This window comes from Cynara cardunculus, assembly GCF_001531365.2.
Source record: "Cynara cardunculus var. scolymus isolate 2C chromosome LG 10, CcrdV1, whole genome shotgun sequence".
Lineage (NCBI taxonomy): Eukaryota > Viridiplantae > Streptophyta > Magnoliopsida > Asterales > Asteraceae > Cynara > Cynara cardunculus.
This window is the reverse complement of record NC_037537.1, coordinates 25,487,961-25,506,870: the sequence shown is the minus strand read 5'-3', so window position 1 is coordinate 25,506,870 and position 18,910 is coordinate 25,487,961. Positions and strand designations below refer to the sequence as shown.

The following is an 18,910-nucleotide window of genomic DNA, read 5'->3' as shown; positions in this document are numbered from 1 at the left end:
TGGAGCTTTAATAAGTTGTACTTACGTACAATCTACTTGCAATCTTGAGTTTTAAGTAATATGTATTAACAAACAGTATTTTACGAATAAAAAATGGTTTTTAAGAGTTTTAATGAAATACTTTATAATATAGTATAGATAGAAAATATAACATAGTTATGGTCCAAATGTTTTGACGTGGTTCTTTGCATGCCTGAAACCAGGGTTCCAATCAATGGATTGCGTTTGTCATAGTTCATTTCTTTTTACTTTAAATACAACAAATGTAACAAATAAACTCACACACTTTCATAAGTTTTGGTGACGTTTGAACTTCTAATCTTCTAGGAGGTCAAAGACTACGATATTGTTAGACCAAAAGCCTTTTATTAATTAAATACTTAAAAATCAATATTATTTATTTTTGATTTTCATTAATTAAATTGTTTTAAATTTTTAATATTTATGTTTATATTAGGGCAAAATGCATAAAATAGCAATCTACTTTCATAAATTTCTTTATTATAACATTGTACTTTCAGTTTTTCTTATTACAGCAATGTACTTTCAAATTATTTTTTATTAGGACATTGTACTTTGAAAAATTTACCCATTATAGCATTGGGTAACCTTTTGATTTAAATTTACCTATTATACTAGGTTTTCATGCCACCTCATTGTCCACGTAGGCTGTCCATATGTACTATAGTGATGTGACTTTCTTATTACATCATTGTACTTTCAAAATTATTTTATTATAGCATCTACTATTTCTTATTAAACACTGTATTTTTAATTTTAATATTTAGATATTTTACATGATTTTTTAATAAATGTATTAAATGAATTAAAAAAGTTCTAAATTATTCATTAATATACCAATATCAATAAAACTAGTAGAACACAACTTATCTCGCTAATATTTTAAAAAAAAATATGTGTTTTTTGAAAAAAGGAAAATAAGAATTGTTCTTTTTTTACCAAAAAATATTATCTTTACTTGACGAATATATTATATTTRTTTAAAAACTTTTTACTTGACGTATAAATATATTAAATTAATTAGATTTTTTTGAAGTATTTACTAATATAACAATATTAAAAAATTGTAGATAACAATTTATTTCGTTAATATTTTAAAGAGAACTTTAAAAGATATGTATTTATTTAAACAACATAAAATAGGAAAAGTTGTCTTTTTTACAAATAAAATATATCTCGAAAATAATGTTGCATATTTATTTAATAAATATTTTACTCTAAGAATATTTAATTTAAATGCAACTTAATAAGAAAAAGTAAAAAAAAAATTAAATGTTTTTTTAGATAATAGCAATGAAAAATGAAAATCACTAATAATAATTTGAAATATGTTTTTATTTTAATTTTAGTTAAGTCATCAAAATGATGTGTCATCCACATCACCTCATTAAAGCCACACAAGCAAAAAAGTCAAAGGGTTAACCGGTTTAAAAGGTAACAGGTTACTCATTGCTATTATGGGTAGATTTTTTAAAGTACAATGCCTTAATAAAAAATAATTTGAAAGTACATTGCTGTAATAAAGAAAAATAAAAGTAGAATGCTATAATAAGAAATTTTGTGAAAGTAGGTTGCTATTTCATGCATTTAACCCTTTATATTATTAATAACAACTTTTTTATTGCTTTTCATTTTTTAATTTTTTATAAAAAAAGGTTATTACATCAAAAACTAAAATAAACTGTATTCAATATTGATATCAGTGTGCAAATTTCAAAAATACGTAAATCAAGGTTTTAAAAAATTATTATGAATCACAAGGATCGTGTATGATTAGTTTGAGCTTGGCTTCAAAGATTAAAAGTATCAGGAGGTCCCAGGTTCAAATCCAAGAATGAATAAAAATACTCTTGTGGCCACGGAGATTCAAATGCGGTGACTACGAGCTATCTGCAAAGCAGGTGGTCATCTTGGGATTAGTCGGCTCGCATAGCGGGTTGGATATCCAGGTTAATCACAAAAAAAATATTATGGATTATTATGAATTCTGCTTTTCACCCGATATAATACAGATATTTATATCGACGACATTTATTTATGATATATATTATAAATTAGTGTAAGTAATGACTCGTTCAATGATACAAACAATAGTGTCATAATATTCGTGGTTTCTTTAGGGTTTTTATCTACACACTTCACAAATCAAATTTCCTATCAAAATCTTACTGAGGTTTAAGAAAACCAAGATTAATCATATATCTCATATAGGGACGGACCCATAAATTTTTTCAAACGGTGACACCATTTGACTAAGAAAATGACACTAACAAGATTTGGACTCGGGTATGAGGTGGAATAAAAGTCTTTGCAAACCAACTCTACTAAAGGAAACTTGTTCACATTGTAGTCTCAAAATATATACGATGACACACGGGGAATTAATACGGTTGCACTTTTCACGAACCTAAATCTTTTTACCCTTCGATGGAGAATAATACAGTGGCACGTGCCACCGTGGGCACCACTGTAGGTCCGTCTATGATCTCATATCAATATAAATTCGATCAACAAAGCTAATTTTGTAATCTTTTTTTGATTAACTTGAATATTCAATCCGTTATGCGAGCCGACTAATTCCAGAACGACCACCTGTTTTGCAGGTAGCTCGGAGTCACCGCATTTGAACCTCCGTGTCCACAAGGGGATTTGTATTCCTCTTTGGATTTGAACCTAGGACCTCTACGCACTTTTGACCTTTCAAGCCAAGTTCAAACCAATCAAACACCACCATTATGTGGTTCTAAATTTGTGATCTCCAAGTCCCCCTAAATTAAAATTCTTACTACATCTCTAATGTAAGGTGCCACCAAATGCTTACCCGAGTAAGTGATTATCAAGTCACATTATCTTATCGGATGAATATAATAAGAACCAAGAATCTTACCCAGTAAAAGCGAGATAAGAACCAAGAGTCTTACCCGATAAGTGAGGGCGACGAATTTTACCACAGTAAACGCTTACCGGGTAAATTATTATATACAATGTCGTTTTGTTGACTAAAAATCTTACCGGATAAATGTTTGGTAAACAGCCCCTAAATAAACAAAATTTCGGACATTTGTAATTTAAAAATAAAAATAGAAATAAAGAAAAGTTTTTGAGGTCGTTAAGGGTGACAAGAGGACATAAAGTCTTAAATTGTGGAGAGATTTTTGCCACACTTTTTGGTATAATAAATTATATTTTATCTGTTTTAAAATAAGTGTCTTTAATACTGTTTTTTTTTTGTCCTAAAATATGTGTTCATTTTTATAAGTAAATATCAGCTTTCTCATTTTACCTTTAATTTTGAGATGAAGAAAATTTATCTCTAATCAAAGGTAAAATTGTTCTGTTGTTAATTAAACTTACACATTCCTAAACTGTATGTCTTTTTTATTGTGGACATTTATTTTGTTAGATGAGAGTAATATTTGGGTAAAAGTTGAAAACTACACCCCAATTGGTCCTACATGGGACCCACCTTCAACAACAGCAATGTAAAAGACATTTTTTGACTCACTTGTTGACAGGTAAAGGTGGCTAAAAATCGATCATGGTCCCAAAATAGTGATCTCGTAACCGGTCTAATATCTAATGTAACATATATTCATCAAGAACTTAAAGAATCATATTTAATCCAAGTATATAAAGGCATTGGGTTCATCCGGTTGGGTTCAAACCACCTTTACCCAATTCCAACTAAATAGATGTGGTTTGGCCTAATCTTGTATCAACTATGTTTCGGGTTACCTCGGGTTGAGTTTTTTTGATTTTTTTCGAGTTGGGTTGGTTAGATTCGTCGATATTTTGAGCACCCCTAATAACGGGTCCCTGTCCGAGCCTTTTTTTTACGAAAACCGTAACACCGTCCTTAACCGGCGGTCCCAAATCGGTCAAATGATCCCGGGCCAGGCCGGTCCCAAGTTGGTCGTGGACCCGGTCCTTCGCCGGTTCTAGGCCAGACCAGACCCATTTTGCCATCTCTAATGACAAGGTCAGACCTATGAAGGGTTGAGTGGGTCCCGTCCACCAGGCCAACTGATTTCGCAAGTAAAATATTCTTTTGTGTATGAAAGGTGCACCCGCAAAATTTTGAGTGGTGCTCCGGGATATAAAAAATAAAAGGAACTCAGATCAAAAAAACCGAAAAAAAACCCTCAAAATCAATCAAAAAACTTGAAAAATCCATCGAAATGGTGGAGGTTAAAAACACCGGACAAGATTACGAGTCTTTGATCCACTTTAAAAATACACATGTTTGCCTAAAATCCCGAGTCCACCCACTACATAACACACAGGAAGATTCGATATTAAAAACAAGACTTTGGACAAAATCGTCATTTCCTTTACCAATAGAAATAGTGTGTATAATATGTGGCCGTTGAATAGGTAAAACAACGATTGTGATTGATCAACTGCAATTCTGGCCCACTTTATAAAGCCGACATCTCTAGTATAGCCTATATTTATTATGAGAATTTTAAAAAAAAAAAATTAATATTTACGAGTGTTTGGGATTGTTTATTTTAGGTGTTTTTTGACTTATTTCAGTTTGATACCGATGATAAGTTATAAATAGTAGTGTTTGGATGAGGAAAAATAAAATTATTTATACCGGTGCCAAACCGTTAATAATCAGTTTTTGATAAGTTAATCATTCTTGACTTGTGAAAAACTGTTTATTACTAATTTACCATTTTAGCTATGTTTTATTAATGTTTGTTAATTATTAATCTTATTGATATAAATTATTAATTTTATGGATATAAATTTTTGTCAAAAATATTATTATAAATGATAAAAAATAAATTTTTACATTTTAAAAAATCAAATAAGTTAATAACCAATCACAAACACTACCATAAGTCAATAATATAGAAAACTGTCTTTTTTGGTCATTTTACGTATATAAGCAAAATTTGTCAAACACTAAAAAACAACTAATCAGCTTATTGCTTTTTGGTACTGCTTTAAGCTAATCCAAACACTTTTTACAAAACTCCGGTTTAACACCACATAAATTAATAAGCACTTTTACAAAAAAAAACATAAGTTGTTTTAAATAAGCAATCCCCAGCACCCCCTTATTTTCTAATATCAAATTATATTCCCGTCTTTTATTATAGATTCTTACACAAAAATTAAAGATTGTAATTTTTTTTTTTAATCTGGATATCTAACCCGTTATGCAAGTCAATTAATTCTAGGACGATCACCCGCTTCACGGGTAATTCGAAGTCATCGCATTTGAATCTCTACGACCAGAAGAAGATTTTTATTCCTCATTGGATTCGAACCTGGGACCTTCAGACACAATATCATATTTTTCTTTCTTGGCAAAATGAGTGTAGTAATTATTGAGTTTATATGAAGGGTTAAAATCCAATAAATATATGTTAGAATTTTGAATTCGATGTGAAGTAATTACACTTGAATATTCAATTATGATCTGTCAGTTTAATCTGGTTTTTTTATAATCCATAGTTGATATGACAATTTTTATTTATTATTATTTTCAGTAGGAGTTTAGATCATTTTATAATTTCTAAAGTTTTTGTCTCGAATTTAATCAAAACAACAAACCAGTATGACCGATAATTCTTTAAATGATATTAAATATAAGTATCTGATAATCAAAACGTATCATTAAATTTTAAAACTGGAACAGTTTAAAGCAATAAATAAAGAGTAAATTACGTTTTCGTTTGATGCGGGTTGTTAGAATTTAAGACTTTTATTCCTATGGCTTTGAAATTGTGGTTTTCGTACCTAAGGTTAGTCAATTGTAAAAACCAACCATTTCCGAAACAGTCCGCAATTGTAAAAACCAAATATTTAAATTAGTTATACGTCCGCAAAAATATGCCCGTAATTGACAGGTCCATAATTTACGGAGGTGTTGAACCATAAAAAAAAAGTTTCTGAACCAGGTCCACAATTGTAAAAGACCTTATATGTAAATTAGTTGTAGGTCCACAATTGTGGATGTGTTTTTCCAAATTTACATATTTGATTCTTGCAATTACATATTTTGTTTAAAAACTTTTTTTTTCCCTTAAACTTTGACATCTTCATAAATTGCGGGTTTTTTCTTCTCATCGAAGTTATTTCACAAAGATTTGCCATGGTAACGAGGATGGTTATTTTATATATTTTTATGTTGAAAATCATATTTTTGAGATTGAAAAGATGAATCGCTCCCGAAAATGAATCTATTGATTCTCTCCCAATTGGATTTTGGGAACTTATATTAAATGTGTCTCGCAGCCAAAAATAATTCTTATTTGTGGAGAGAAAAAAAAGAAGATAAGGGGCGGGTTTTTTATTAGGGTTGGATCTGCCAATTACGAACCTATAGCTATTTTCTTTGTTTTGGGAGAGAAATGTCTAAGAGGTGAAATCATATGGTCAAAATGACTATTTTAATTGATTTTTCAATTATAAATCATAATTCATGAAGTTAAAAAGAAAACGATAAATTGTAAATTATAAGGATGGAAAGTGTCATTTAACAAACACAGAGACTAAAAGAATAAATTTCAACAAACTATAGGGACTAAAACAGTAATTTACCCATAAATAAAGGAGAAACATAAAGATAATGTTTTGTGGGTCCCACAATAAATAATGACTCGTAATAAGCGGTAGCTATTCGTGAGCCCATCTATTGGCTGGGACCCACCATAATCTATTCATTCTACCGACATTTTTTTTCTTTTTCTTTTTTTTTATTTGCTTTTTTTTTCTCCACGTCTCAACCTCATAATTTTTATATTTTTAATATATTGATTTAGGAAAAGTTAATTAAAATAAATATCTTTGATATCTGGTTTCACTTATTAGTCATTTCTCTTTTAAAATCATTAAATTGTTACTCAATATACAAGTGACGAGTTCGTATTTTGTAGAAGGGTGAAAGTGTAAAAAATAAAATATTGAACCAGGTTCGTAAGTGCAGGAAGTGACCAGGGACGGACCCAAATTTTTTTGAATAGGTAGCACCATATAAAACGGTTGCACCTTCTAAAATAAAACAGTTGCACCTTTCACGAACCTAATTTTTTTTTTATCTTACCACGGAGAAACAATATGGTGGCACGTGCCACCTAACCACTCCTCTAGGTCCGTCTATGGCAGGAACCAAATCTATAAAATAGATATAAGTCTACAATCTGCGGAGGTGTTAAGACTAATTTACATATTTGGTCTCTGCACTTGCGGACCTGTTTTTGAAACTTCTTTTTATTTTAACTTTGACCCATCTGTAAATTGCGGACCTAGTGACATTTTGATTATTTTAAAAGAGAAATGGCTAATATATGAAACCAACATCTGAAAATGACTATTTTAATTAATTTATCTTGATTCAATTCCAAATTGTAAGATCCCACGATTGAATGCAGAGTGGAGCTAAGTTTACTTTATAAATGACAAGATACTTTCTCTAATCTTATTCTCTCTCAAACGCGTACCAAAACCATGAGTCTGAATATGGATAAAACGAACAATATCTGATATAGTTAAACTTGGATGTTACACCAATTATGCGACAACATAAAAAAAATACAACCAAGTGAGATGTTGAGTTTTGGGTTTGGATCGACTGAATCAACTAAAGGATCTGTACCATTTTAAAGAAATCTTTAAAATTTAAAACTGTCATTCAATTTGTTTTAAAAACGCGCTTTGACCATGATCATTATTTATACACTTGGGATGACTTCCTTATCTCACACGTATATTTTTTTTTCAAGAATTTAGGGTTCGATTATAATGAATTAGTCATGTCAGTTGAAGAAGACAGAATGTTCCATAGTATGGGAGACATGTGGGACGAAATCTGACATTTGATCCAAATCTACGTCATGTAACTAAATCGTCCAACCTTCATTCTAGACTTCTGATCGTTTGATTCAAGATACGACATTATCTACCCGAGATGCTACATGATTAAATAAGATATCAGATTTATCGTAAATCTCCTTAAAAAATTAAAAAAAAAACAATTATTTGAAAAAACCCTGAAATTTGAACGTTAAATGACAGTTTTTTGGTCAATTGTTCGCCTAAGTAAGGCCATGAGTTACTATTTGTGGGAGTAAAATCTCATGTTCTAAATTTTCACATTCTATCTGTCTACCAAACATATAAATTAAAGACATTGGAATGTTTGATCCGTTAATAGACAAAATCATTCAGACTGTTTGTTTTTTTTAGAGTCACTTATGTCTTTTTTTTCTCTTATCTGATAATAGGTAAACTAACATTTTATTTGACTCTTATTGTTCTTCAAATGCTCCACAACGACGTTTCTCAATCGATCATTTTTCTTAATCGATTCTTACCAAATCAATTCTCACATCTCTCAATTAATGTATTTTAATGGATGTAAATGCGTCAAACACCGTTAATAACATATATTCATTTAATGGAATGTTAGTTATATAATTTAGATGTAGACTTCATAATGATGATAAATAGATATGTGAAACTGTATATATCTATCAATAAATTATACACTATAATTTTTAATAGGTAAAATAGATAATTTAAATAAATTCAGACATTTATCGGTTACAAAAACAAACAATCTTATTGATTCAGATTATAAACTTCAACACCACCTCTTATAAATCAAAAATTAAAATTAAACTCGATGATGAATAAATATATGAAATTGTATATTTTTATCGATAAACTCTACATTATAATTTTTAATAGGCAAAATAGACAATTTAAATAAATTTAGACGTTTATCAGTTTACAAAACAACAAACAGTCTTATTGATTCAGATTTCAGACTTCAACACCACCTTTTATAAATCAAAAATGAAATAAAACTTCAGATTTTATCACCTCTTAAAATTAGACGTCAGCTTAAATTTTATATTGATAATAAAAATAATTTTTTTTGACTTTTGATTTTGCTTTTCATAAATTATTTTGTTAGAATTAAAGATTTTATTTTTTTAATAAAAAATTCAATTAATGAATTTTTGGTCGGTTTTTTAAATATTTAAAAATGGATAATGTAAAATATCGGAACACGTATTAGACACACACATATTCCTCTCATTTCCCCTATATAAACCAACGCCAATAGGTTCAATTTCACAAATCAAATCAAAACCCATCTCATTATACATATTGCCTTTGATTAATTAATTCCTCTGAAACTGATCATCAAAAATGGCCGGAATCATAAACAAGATCGGCGATGCACTCCACATCGGAGGCGGTAACAAGGAGGACGACAAGAAGCACGACGGCGACTACAAGTCTGACCAGAAGAAACACGAAGGTGATCACTCTGCCTACGACCAGAAGAAGCACGAAGGCGATCACTCTGCCTACGACCAGAAGAAGCACGAAGGCGATAATAAGTCCGACCACAAGCCGGAGCACAAGGAAGGCATCATTGATAAGATCAAGGACAAGATCCACGGCGAAGATGGCGGAAGCAAGGAAAGCTGCGGCGAAGGTGAGAAGAAAAAGAAGAAGGAGAAGAAGAAGAAGAAGGAAGGAGACCACCACGATGGAGGCAGCAGCAGCAGCAGCGACAGCGATTAGATCGCCATCATCGTTCATCCTCTTCGATCTCGAATCAGTAAGCAAATGTTTTCAGATCTGCTCTCTCTCTCTCTCTCATATATTTTCACTTTTCGTACTCATAAATTTTACTCGAACGACTGATGAAACTAAGATGCATATTTTCCGATCAGTGTGATGATTCATGTCATGGAAGTCAGATTCAAATTATTCGGTGGAAATTATTCGGAACTTGCTTTATTAGTTTCTTCATATAAGATTTGTGCAATAAACATTCAATCAGTGCGATGATTCACTGATTCATGGTTACTTTGTACAAATCGTTCATTTTAACATGTTTTAATCCCTTTTTTTCTCCAGATTTTAACAAAATACAGTTCTTAATCGGCAATAAAACTCTAAATACGACTTCAAATTTTGATCAATCCGATTAGAATCTGTTTATGACATGAAGATTATCTTCTCTACATTTTGAAGGATCTGTTGATTTTGTTTTATAATTAATCACTGTTTTCCTTTTGGAAATCGTGTTTTTGCAGATGGGAGGTATGTACAAGACGAAGAGCTTTCATACGTTTTAGTGTGCTTTTCGGTTGCTGAAATAAAAATGTAATAAAATAGTAAAGGGAAAATAGAAAACGTGAAAACCGAGAGTTATGGAGTGTTGCTTAATCCGTAACCTTATGGGTGTAATTGCTACTACATGATGGAATGAAGTTTATGATTTGTTTATAAATCATTTCCTTTCTAAATTTGTATCTGTATGGTCCAACGTATGGCATCTTGATTATGAAACCGATAAAAGTTTAAACCATCCCTTTTTCGGAAATCGACCGAAATGGTTATTCCTCTCCCATCGATTGGTCTTCTACCGGTTTTACCCAAATGTCACTACTTCTGTAAATGACACATTCGAAATTTGCGTAGATAGCTAAAAGACAAAAAAATTACATTCGAAATGGGGCAGGGACCTCAATCCCCGTTCCCGATTATTTATCTCTATCCCCGTCCCCATCCTCATCGGAGATTATAATCACATCCCTATCCCCATCTCCAACGGGGAAACGAGGATTTTTTTTTTTCGTTTATATAAGTTATTTTGAATTAAATATGTGAGAGAACATACATGTTTAAATCTCAAACATTTTCAATAAATCTAAAATCAAAATAAATTTAATTTAATACAAAAAAACCACAACATCATATAAGAACTAATAGCCTAAAACAAAAAAAAATCAGTTTAATCCAAAAAAAACTTAAAGTCACATGTATCAAAAGATATTGAGTAATATAACACCATATCGAGTAATATACAAAACTTGTCGAGTAATTGTATTTTGACTTGACATCAAAAATATTACATACTAACATCCAAAAAGTAACAGTTTTATATTATAAACCTAGTTAGGAAATAGGAAATTATGAATTACCGCTTTATTGAAATAAATAATATATATATATATATATATATATATATATATATATATATATATATATATATATATATATATATATATAACGGGTACGGGGTGGGGTGGGGTGGGGTCTCATCCCCGATTTAACGGGGAATCCCCGTCAACAACCGGGACAGGGATCGGGTTCCCCGATGGGTCGAGACCCATTCTCATGCCTATAAATAAACATCTCTTCATTTAGTAAATAAACCAGTTCTATGAATTTTTTTGTCACACGTAAAAATTATTCTGTAGAAACTTTTGGTTAATTTTTATTTAAATAGGTTCAATAACTTTTAAATAATATGATTGTTCAAACTAGCCCAAATGCAAAAGACAAAAATTGGTATTTTCTTAAGGATAAAATACGTGAAATAACAATTTATTTTTACAAATTTTTTTACTATAATATTCTTTTTTCAGTTTTTTATTACATCAAAATATTTTTATTGGAGTATCGTACTTTCAAAATTTATTCATTGTAGCATTGGGTAACCTGTATGAGTTCGTGAAACTATGAGTGATGTTATTAGATAAATCTATAAAAGTGTAAAATCTAAAGTTTATGTAAAAATACAAAAGCTAGTAAAAAGTAAAAAAACTAAAAATATTATTCTTTTGAAAAAAAAAATCATACCTCGTGAAAAAACACACCATGGCTGAGTCACATGTTTATAGAAACGTTACAGGACTTATCATAAACGTGGAGACGTTTTGCATCATATCCCATCATGACGTGTCTTTTTAAACACTGATTTTAAAAGGGTTTTTTTTTTCTCTATTGTTTTCATTATCACAAATTACGTTTTAATAATGTATTAAACACATGATCGTAATTGTGTTTAATAACGTACTAATTGCATTTAATTTAGAAAAAGGTTAAAAATTACAAACTATTGCTTTTTCACATTTAATGCATTATCTAAAGAAATTTTAAAAAAAATGGCAGAAATATTTTTACCCACTTATGAAATCATGGTTAATTTTTTGTACAAAAAGTTGATTATCGACAATCCTAATCAGTTCCATACGGAACTTGTCTTTAAGGACAACAATGTTAGTAGCTTTTTTTTGACTCATTCAGTGATTGAGGCTAGCGGATGAAATGTTTCGTATTTGAGTAAAGTCGTGACACTATTTTGTCAACTGAGCTATACATTAAAGATAACAAATTGATATTATAATACAAAGTAAGGGTTGGGTTCCTGTGAGAATGACTGAAGAAAAGTTAAAATGAGAAGCATAAGAAGACATCTCCACTATTGGATACACATTAGGATGGATGCACCGGATCAATCCATTTATCAAGTGCTATTCATGGCTGAGTTTGAGATTAAAGACGATCAATGGTCTAGATCTCTTATTACGTTTCTAACTTTAACTATGCTACACGATCATTCACACCTAAGTGGTATAACTTATTCGGTTTCAACATTTTTTGCATGTATTTCAAAATTTAAGTCGTTGATTGCACAAAGTACGCGTACGACAAAAATAAGAATATTTTACTAAAAATATTACAGATATAATTGGAAACAAATCTAATTTCAAATCTTAGGTATGGGTCAGGATCTGATTCCCACAAAAGACAAGGAGAAGAAGAATACGAATTAACTACAAACACAACAATAATCACATCGTCTCCGAAAAATCATGAAAAACCCGAATGGAAAAATATATCAAAAAATGGATATCAAATTACAGATAATAAAACGATCGTTTTTTTTTTTTTTTTTTTTGTATAATTTGTTTCGTTCCAATTTTTGTTATATTTCGCCCAATTTCGATTTAAAAATGGTGGGAGATTTTTTAAAAAGTGGTTATAACCATCTTTTTAATTATATCTGTTATATCATTTTAATCTAATGGTTTGAATGAGTTATTCGATTCTTTTTTTTTTTCCCACTGTTCTCTCCTGATGTCACCCATATGATTTATTCCCAACATTACTTTTTGTTAAGTATTAGGCTTTATTTTTTTTTAAGTATATAATATTTATATACAACAAATACAACAAATAAATTCACACACTCTTCTCACATTTGATGAGGTTTGGACCTCTGATCTCCTACGAGGCCAAATGTTATAATACCGCTGGGTCAAAGGCCCTTTGGTTTAAAATTATTTTTTAGCGGTTGGTTTTTAGACAGAAGATCACAAATAAAGAAAACGAAACAGATTTTAAAAAATTATACGATATTTTTACATGTAAATATTAATAAAACGATTTAACAACTTACCAGTCGATTCAATAATCCAAGATTGCAAAGACGATTCTTCGTAATGTCCGAAATGTCCCGGTTTTTTTTTTTTTTTTTTTTGTGAAACGATCTGCAAACACGATAGCCCATAGCATCGTTAGGGACTCTTGTTTTTATCCAGATTGTGAGGACGATGAAACTACTTTGCCTCACTCATTCGTGTATCTGTTCGCTTGAGTTTTCCGTAATAAATGGTTAAAGTTTCTTCGGTGTCAAAAAATAAGTGTATAAATTACCCACCATGCGTCCCCCCACCTCCAAAAAACTGTACATATTTTCTCTTAATTTACTGATTTCATTATAATCAGTCAGTATTTATTTCGTTTCCAACTGGTTGTCTAATACATATCTTATATTTAATTTCTAGATTGGAAACACTCTGTGGACGTTTTCACGTTGCAATTTTTCTTCCCGTAAACATAAACCACGATCATGCATTACAACTACTGATTTTTCTCTTAATATGCGTCGTATTTAAAGATGGAAACAACGTATTTTGTTCTTTGATAATTAAGAGAAGCAAAAATTGATTTATGTCATAATCTAATCAAACCGAACGAGATCTCATTTAAGGCCTTTACAGTTATAAATAGAACTAAGAACATGGTTGAATGGATAAAGTAAAAGTTCAATCACATGTGATGTCATAAAAACCATGTGATATTCATCGTAAAAAGTAATTTTCAATCAATTAAACAAAAGCTGCATTTGATCGTGATGACTGCATTTGATCGTGATGAATTAAATTTGATGAATTACAGCGCGATTCATTCATGGGTATGCTAACAAAAAATTGACAGATTCAACCATTTATGTATACTTTTCGTGTGCTTTAAAAAAAGCGTACTTTCCGTATTTGGTTAAAAGACGAAAAAAACCAGTATAAAAGAAATTGGGCATAAAAAATTGTATTTTCAATTTGATGTTTTTGTCTTGTATTATACTTTTACAAGAGTGGGTCCTAGGCAGGTCCGGGCCAAAATCAGTCCCGGTCCTTGCCGAAAACATTCGTTTCGTTCTCCATTTACAAAGCTCGGTACCGGGTCGAGCCCAAGTCAGTCCCAATTTTTCACCAATAATTAATTTTGAACGTATAAAAAATATCGTTTGAAGATTTTTTTTGGACAATATTTTATTGAAATACAACTTAAAATCTTTAATTGGGTTATTCAGATACACTTTAAATCTTTTTAAAAATATTTTTTTTACACAAAAATGTTATATTTGTTTCTATAATTATGATTTTTGAAATTTAGTATTAAAACGCTTTAAAAAAACTTAAAGAAGAATATGAAAACTTGATATGTATAATTTATAAAAAACTTACGTTTTTTAAAAACGGGCCTATATATTTGTGATCTCGAGCCGGGTCGGGTCGGAACTTGGATTTTCGTTAAAAACGTAATCGATCCCAGACCGTCGATCATAACCGGTTTTTTATTTTTTATCAATAAATGGGTTGGACCGGGTCCGTTTTGGTCTTCTCTACTTTTAGACTTTTAGTTGCATCAATAAATGGGCTTCTTCCAAATAATAGATGGCCCAAGTACAGCAGGCGAGGCCCAGATGCGATTATCAAAAATTCCCAATCAAGATGTACGAAATGAACCCCCGCATTTTTGTTATGGTATACTTTAGTCCCCAGAGAATTTTACTTTTTACAATTAACCACCTTTAAATTTATTTAATGATTTTCCACCCCCTAATGAATATTAAAATCTATGTCATTGTACCCAACTTTTGACCTAGTTTTTTTTTTATTAACATGGATATCAATCTCGCTATACGAGCCGACTAATTCCAAGACAACCATCTATTTTGCGGTAGCCTGAAGGCACGCATTTGAACCTCCGTGGCCATAGGGGGATTTTTATTTCTCATTGGATTTGAACCTGGAACCTCCATGCACTTTTCACATTTGGAGTCCAAGCTCAAACCAATCAGACACCACCCTTTGTGGTGTATATTATTAATGAAAACACATTTTTTATACAATTCAGACATATTTAGATTATCGATAAAAATAAAATTTGAAAAGATTAACGGTATTTGTAAATTCGAACTTATAAAATACTATTAAATTAATTATTTAAAAGGTAGGGGTTCAAACGAGACATCATGTTTTATAAAAAATACGAGAACGCTTTTGGATCTCCAATTTAATAAAAATTAAAGTAAATAAAAATAAATTAGTATTTATCAACAATTTTTTGTTATATTATATTTGTTTTATCTTTTAAGTGTTACTGATATTATGGAAAACTTCTTATGTCAATATCTCTGTTGTCGATAATGATGGGACAATAAATATAACAATGTTTTTTTGTTGTGATAATGATGTAATTTTGCTAGTAACAACACTGAATTAGAGTTGTTCATGGACGGGACAACTTGTTAGACCCGGCTCATTCGGCCCGTTGGAAATACGGGCTTGGACAACCATTATCGAGAAAATGGACGGGCTCAGGTTTATTTCTTAAAATTAACGGACGGACATGGACAATGTAAAAATAAATATGGATAGGTCCGTCCAACCCGTTTATATTAGATAAATTAATATTTTTTATCGTTAATTAAAATTAAATTAGTATATTTTAAAATTTAATTATTAAAGTCATAGGACGAGACTCTTTGGTTATTGTTGAGAACTCAAAAGGCTGAGGGGTTGTTTGTTTTTCATTTCTTTCTCCATTTGTTGAGATCCATGTGTCATTTTAGTTGCTTAAAATTTTAATTGCAATGATGTTTTTTTTTGTTTTTTTATTCTACATTTGTTAATTAATTGTTAGTGATCAAATTTATAGATTTATAAGAGTTAAAGTTTTAGGCCCATTAGCCCGTGGGCCGTGGGCAAGTCCGACCAGTTTATAGGGCGGGCATTGACAAGTTGCCAAGCCCGCAAAAAAGACTTGGGTTTTACAATATTATGTCCGTTGGATAAAAAAAACAAGTTAGGCCAGGACCGCAAATTATCACCTCTACCCTGAATTTTATTATCGGTTAAAATAATTTGGAGACCTAAAAATGTTCTCCCATTTCGTAAAATACCAGTGTTTAAAACCCCTACCTTGTTTGAAGATGTGTCGTAAACACTAAAATAAAGTTTTTGAAAATAAATTTCTTAAATTAAAATCATAATAAAAATAATAATAATTTACATTTTTTGTAATTAATATTGTATGGGTACACAAGCATACAATTTCAATAATACAAAAATTAGTCAGCTCGTATAACGGGTTGGATATCCAGACTAATAAAAAAAATACAATTTCAGTTACAAAATTTCACCCAAAATACAAAATTGGAATAAGCCAAATCATCAAAGGAAATTCGACTTTGGCGATTTTTTTGTCAAATTGTGATTTTTTTGTCGATTACCTAAAACCAATGATAAAGTGACACGTGTCGTTTCGACAATGACGAATTTTTTTGACATTATTCTCTCACGTCCTTTATGTATTTTGGTTTTTTAATAAAATTATCAAATATGATTGAAATATTAACAATTTATCTTTTATACCGTTTTTTCTCACCATTTATTTTATTGCAATTTAATTATCTAATCAATAGTATAACTAATGCAGATATATAGATTTTGAGAATTATTATCTTAAGGTATTGTTTCATATGAATTTTTTCATCTAAGGTGGCGTTTGTTTTTTAAGAGGTGCTTAAGTCTGAAGTCTGAATTCACTTCTGAATTTTAAGAGGTGGTACTGAAGTCTGAAATCTGAATCAGTCAGACTGTTTGTTTTTACGTCTGAAATCTGAAATCTGAATCATTGAAATCTAGGCTTTCTTTGCAAGCATTGGAAGCTCTAAAAGCAATTAAGAGGTTTTAAGTGAAAATGTTACCTCTAAATAATTCAGACATAATCAGAGCTTTTAAGCTCTTAATTGAAAAAAAAAAAAAACAAACACACTTAATACCCTAAGGTCTGACCAATTTAGACATAAGAGGGTATTAAGTGTTTTTTAGGTAAAAACAAACAGGGTCTAAGTCTATAATTTAATATATTGATTAATATATAATTTTTGATACCATGTGTTTGTTTCATATGTATTTGATTCAATATATGAAATCTTTTAGTTGTACGCTTATTCTCAAAGATGTCACAATTTTATTTATACTATATTATAAAGAATTTGACAAAATCTCTTAAAAACTATTTTCTTGTATGCATGAAATACTATTTATTGATACATATTACTTAAAATTCAAGATTAAAAGTAAATTATACGTAAGTACAACTTATTAAAGTTTTATGTTTAAATTAATGTAACTAACTGCAGATAAATATAATTAAATAGAGATAAACATCTCATTTTAGATATAAAAAATCTAAAATACAATTAGGATAGTCATTGATTTCTAACAGAATATTTAATTATTATTTTTATAAAAAAAAATGAATTAAAGAAATACACAAAAATAGAGAAATTTTAAATAGTTAGTTTGGTATTAATATCATTTTTTTTTTCCAATTATGTATTATATGTTCATATTTATATTTTATTAAAAAATAAAAACATTAAGCTTTCTCAAAAACCACATAAAAACCGCTAAGCAAGTAAACTACTTCTCTTCGTAGCGTAGGCGAAGTGAGTTGGTTATTTCGAGCTAGGGCTAAGCGAGCCAGAAGTGATCCCAGTTCGTGACAGAGAACAAGACAACAAGCGAGCGTACGTTTGTTCGCTGCAGATTTCAATAGCCAAGTCAAGCTTTCCAGCAGGCGAGACAAATGCCGATGGAGGGATTGCTGCTCACGTGCAAGCATCTACTGATTCACTCGATGACTGAAACCATAATTTGTTGATATACAACGTTGATCTAACAAAGAAGATGGAAATCATTTTTTTTTAATTAACCTGGATATCCAGCCCGCTATGCGCACCGACTAATCACAGGGCGATCACCTGCTTTACAAATAGCCCGGAGTCACCGCATTTGAACGTCTGTGTCCACAAGAGGATTTTTATTCCTCCTTTGATTTGAACCTGGGACCTCCAGATACTTTTGACCTTTGGAGCCAGTCAAACCAATCAGACACCACCATTGTAGTTGAATAGGGGAATCATCCGCGACACCCACCTAGGCATTGCTCACTGCGAGGACAGAGAGACCTCCTAAGCATTGGTCAGTGAAACGGTAGCTCCTAAAGCGTAAAATGCTCGTTTTTCCTTCCCTGCAAGTATATCATTACATCGACTGAGACAAAAAAAACATTAAAATCGAGATGTATCTCGCTACATTGTGCGAGTACTTTTCTAGTAGGTTATAAAACCAAACCACAAGGGTGGTGCCTGATTGGTTTGAGTTTGGCTCCATTGATCAAAAGTAACAGGAGGCCTCAAGTTCAAAACCAAGAAGAAATAAAAATCCCATTGTGGCCACGGAGGTTCAACTGCGGTGACTCCGGGCTATCTGCAAAGTAGGTAGTCGTCATGGGATTAGTTGGCTCACATAACAAATTAGATATCCAGATTAATAAAATAATAATAATAATAATAATAAAGGCACCACAAGTTAAAATATATAACTATATAATCGGCACTTTTTATGCCACTTAAAAAAATCATGAGCATACAACAATATTGTGTCCCTTTGTCAATATAAAACAACAACGTTATAATTCCAAA

The 18,910-nt window shown here is 30.6% G+C and overlaps 1 protein-coding gene across 1 annotated transcript; it reads left to right on the top strand.

The window, feature by feature from the left end:
• Positions 1-9,124: 9,124 nt before the first annotated feature.
• On the top strand, positions 9,125-10,304 carry LOC112519887 (dehydrin HIRD11). The gene is made up of 2 exons (XM_025128200.1): positions 9,125-9,613; positions 10,095-10,304. The coding sequence occupies exon 1, from the start codon at positions 9,196-9,198 to the stop codon at positions 9,574-9,576; it is 381 nt and encodes a 126-aa protein (XP_024983968.1). The 5' UTR covers positions 9,125-9,195; the 3' UTR covers positions 9,577-9,613; positions 10,095-10,304.
• Positions 10,305-18,910: the final 8,606 nt, after the last annotated feature.

Coding starts and splice junctions, on each gene's coding strand:
- LOC112519887 (XM_025128200.1), top strand. CDS start 9,196: ATGGCCGGAATCATAAACAAGATCGGCGATGCACTCCACATCGGAGGC.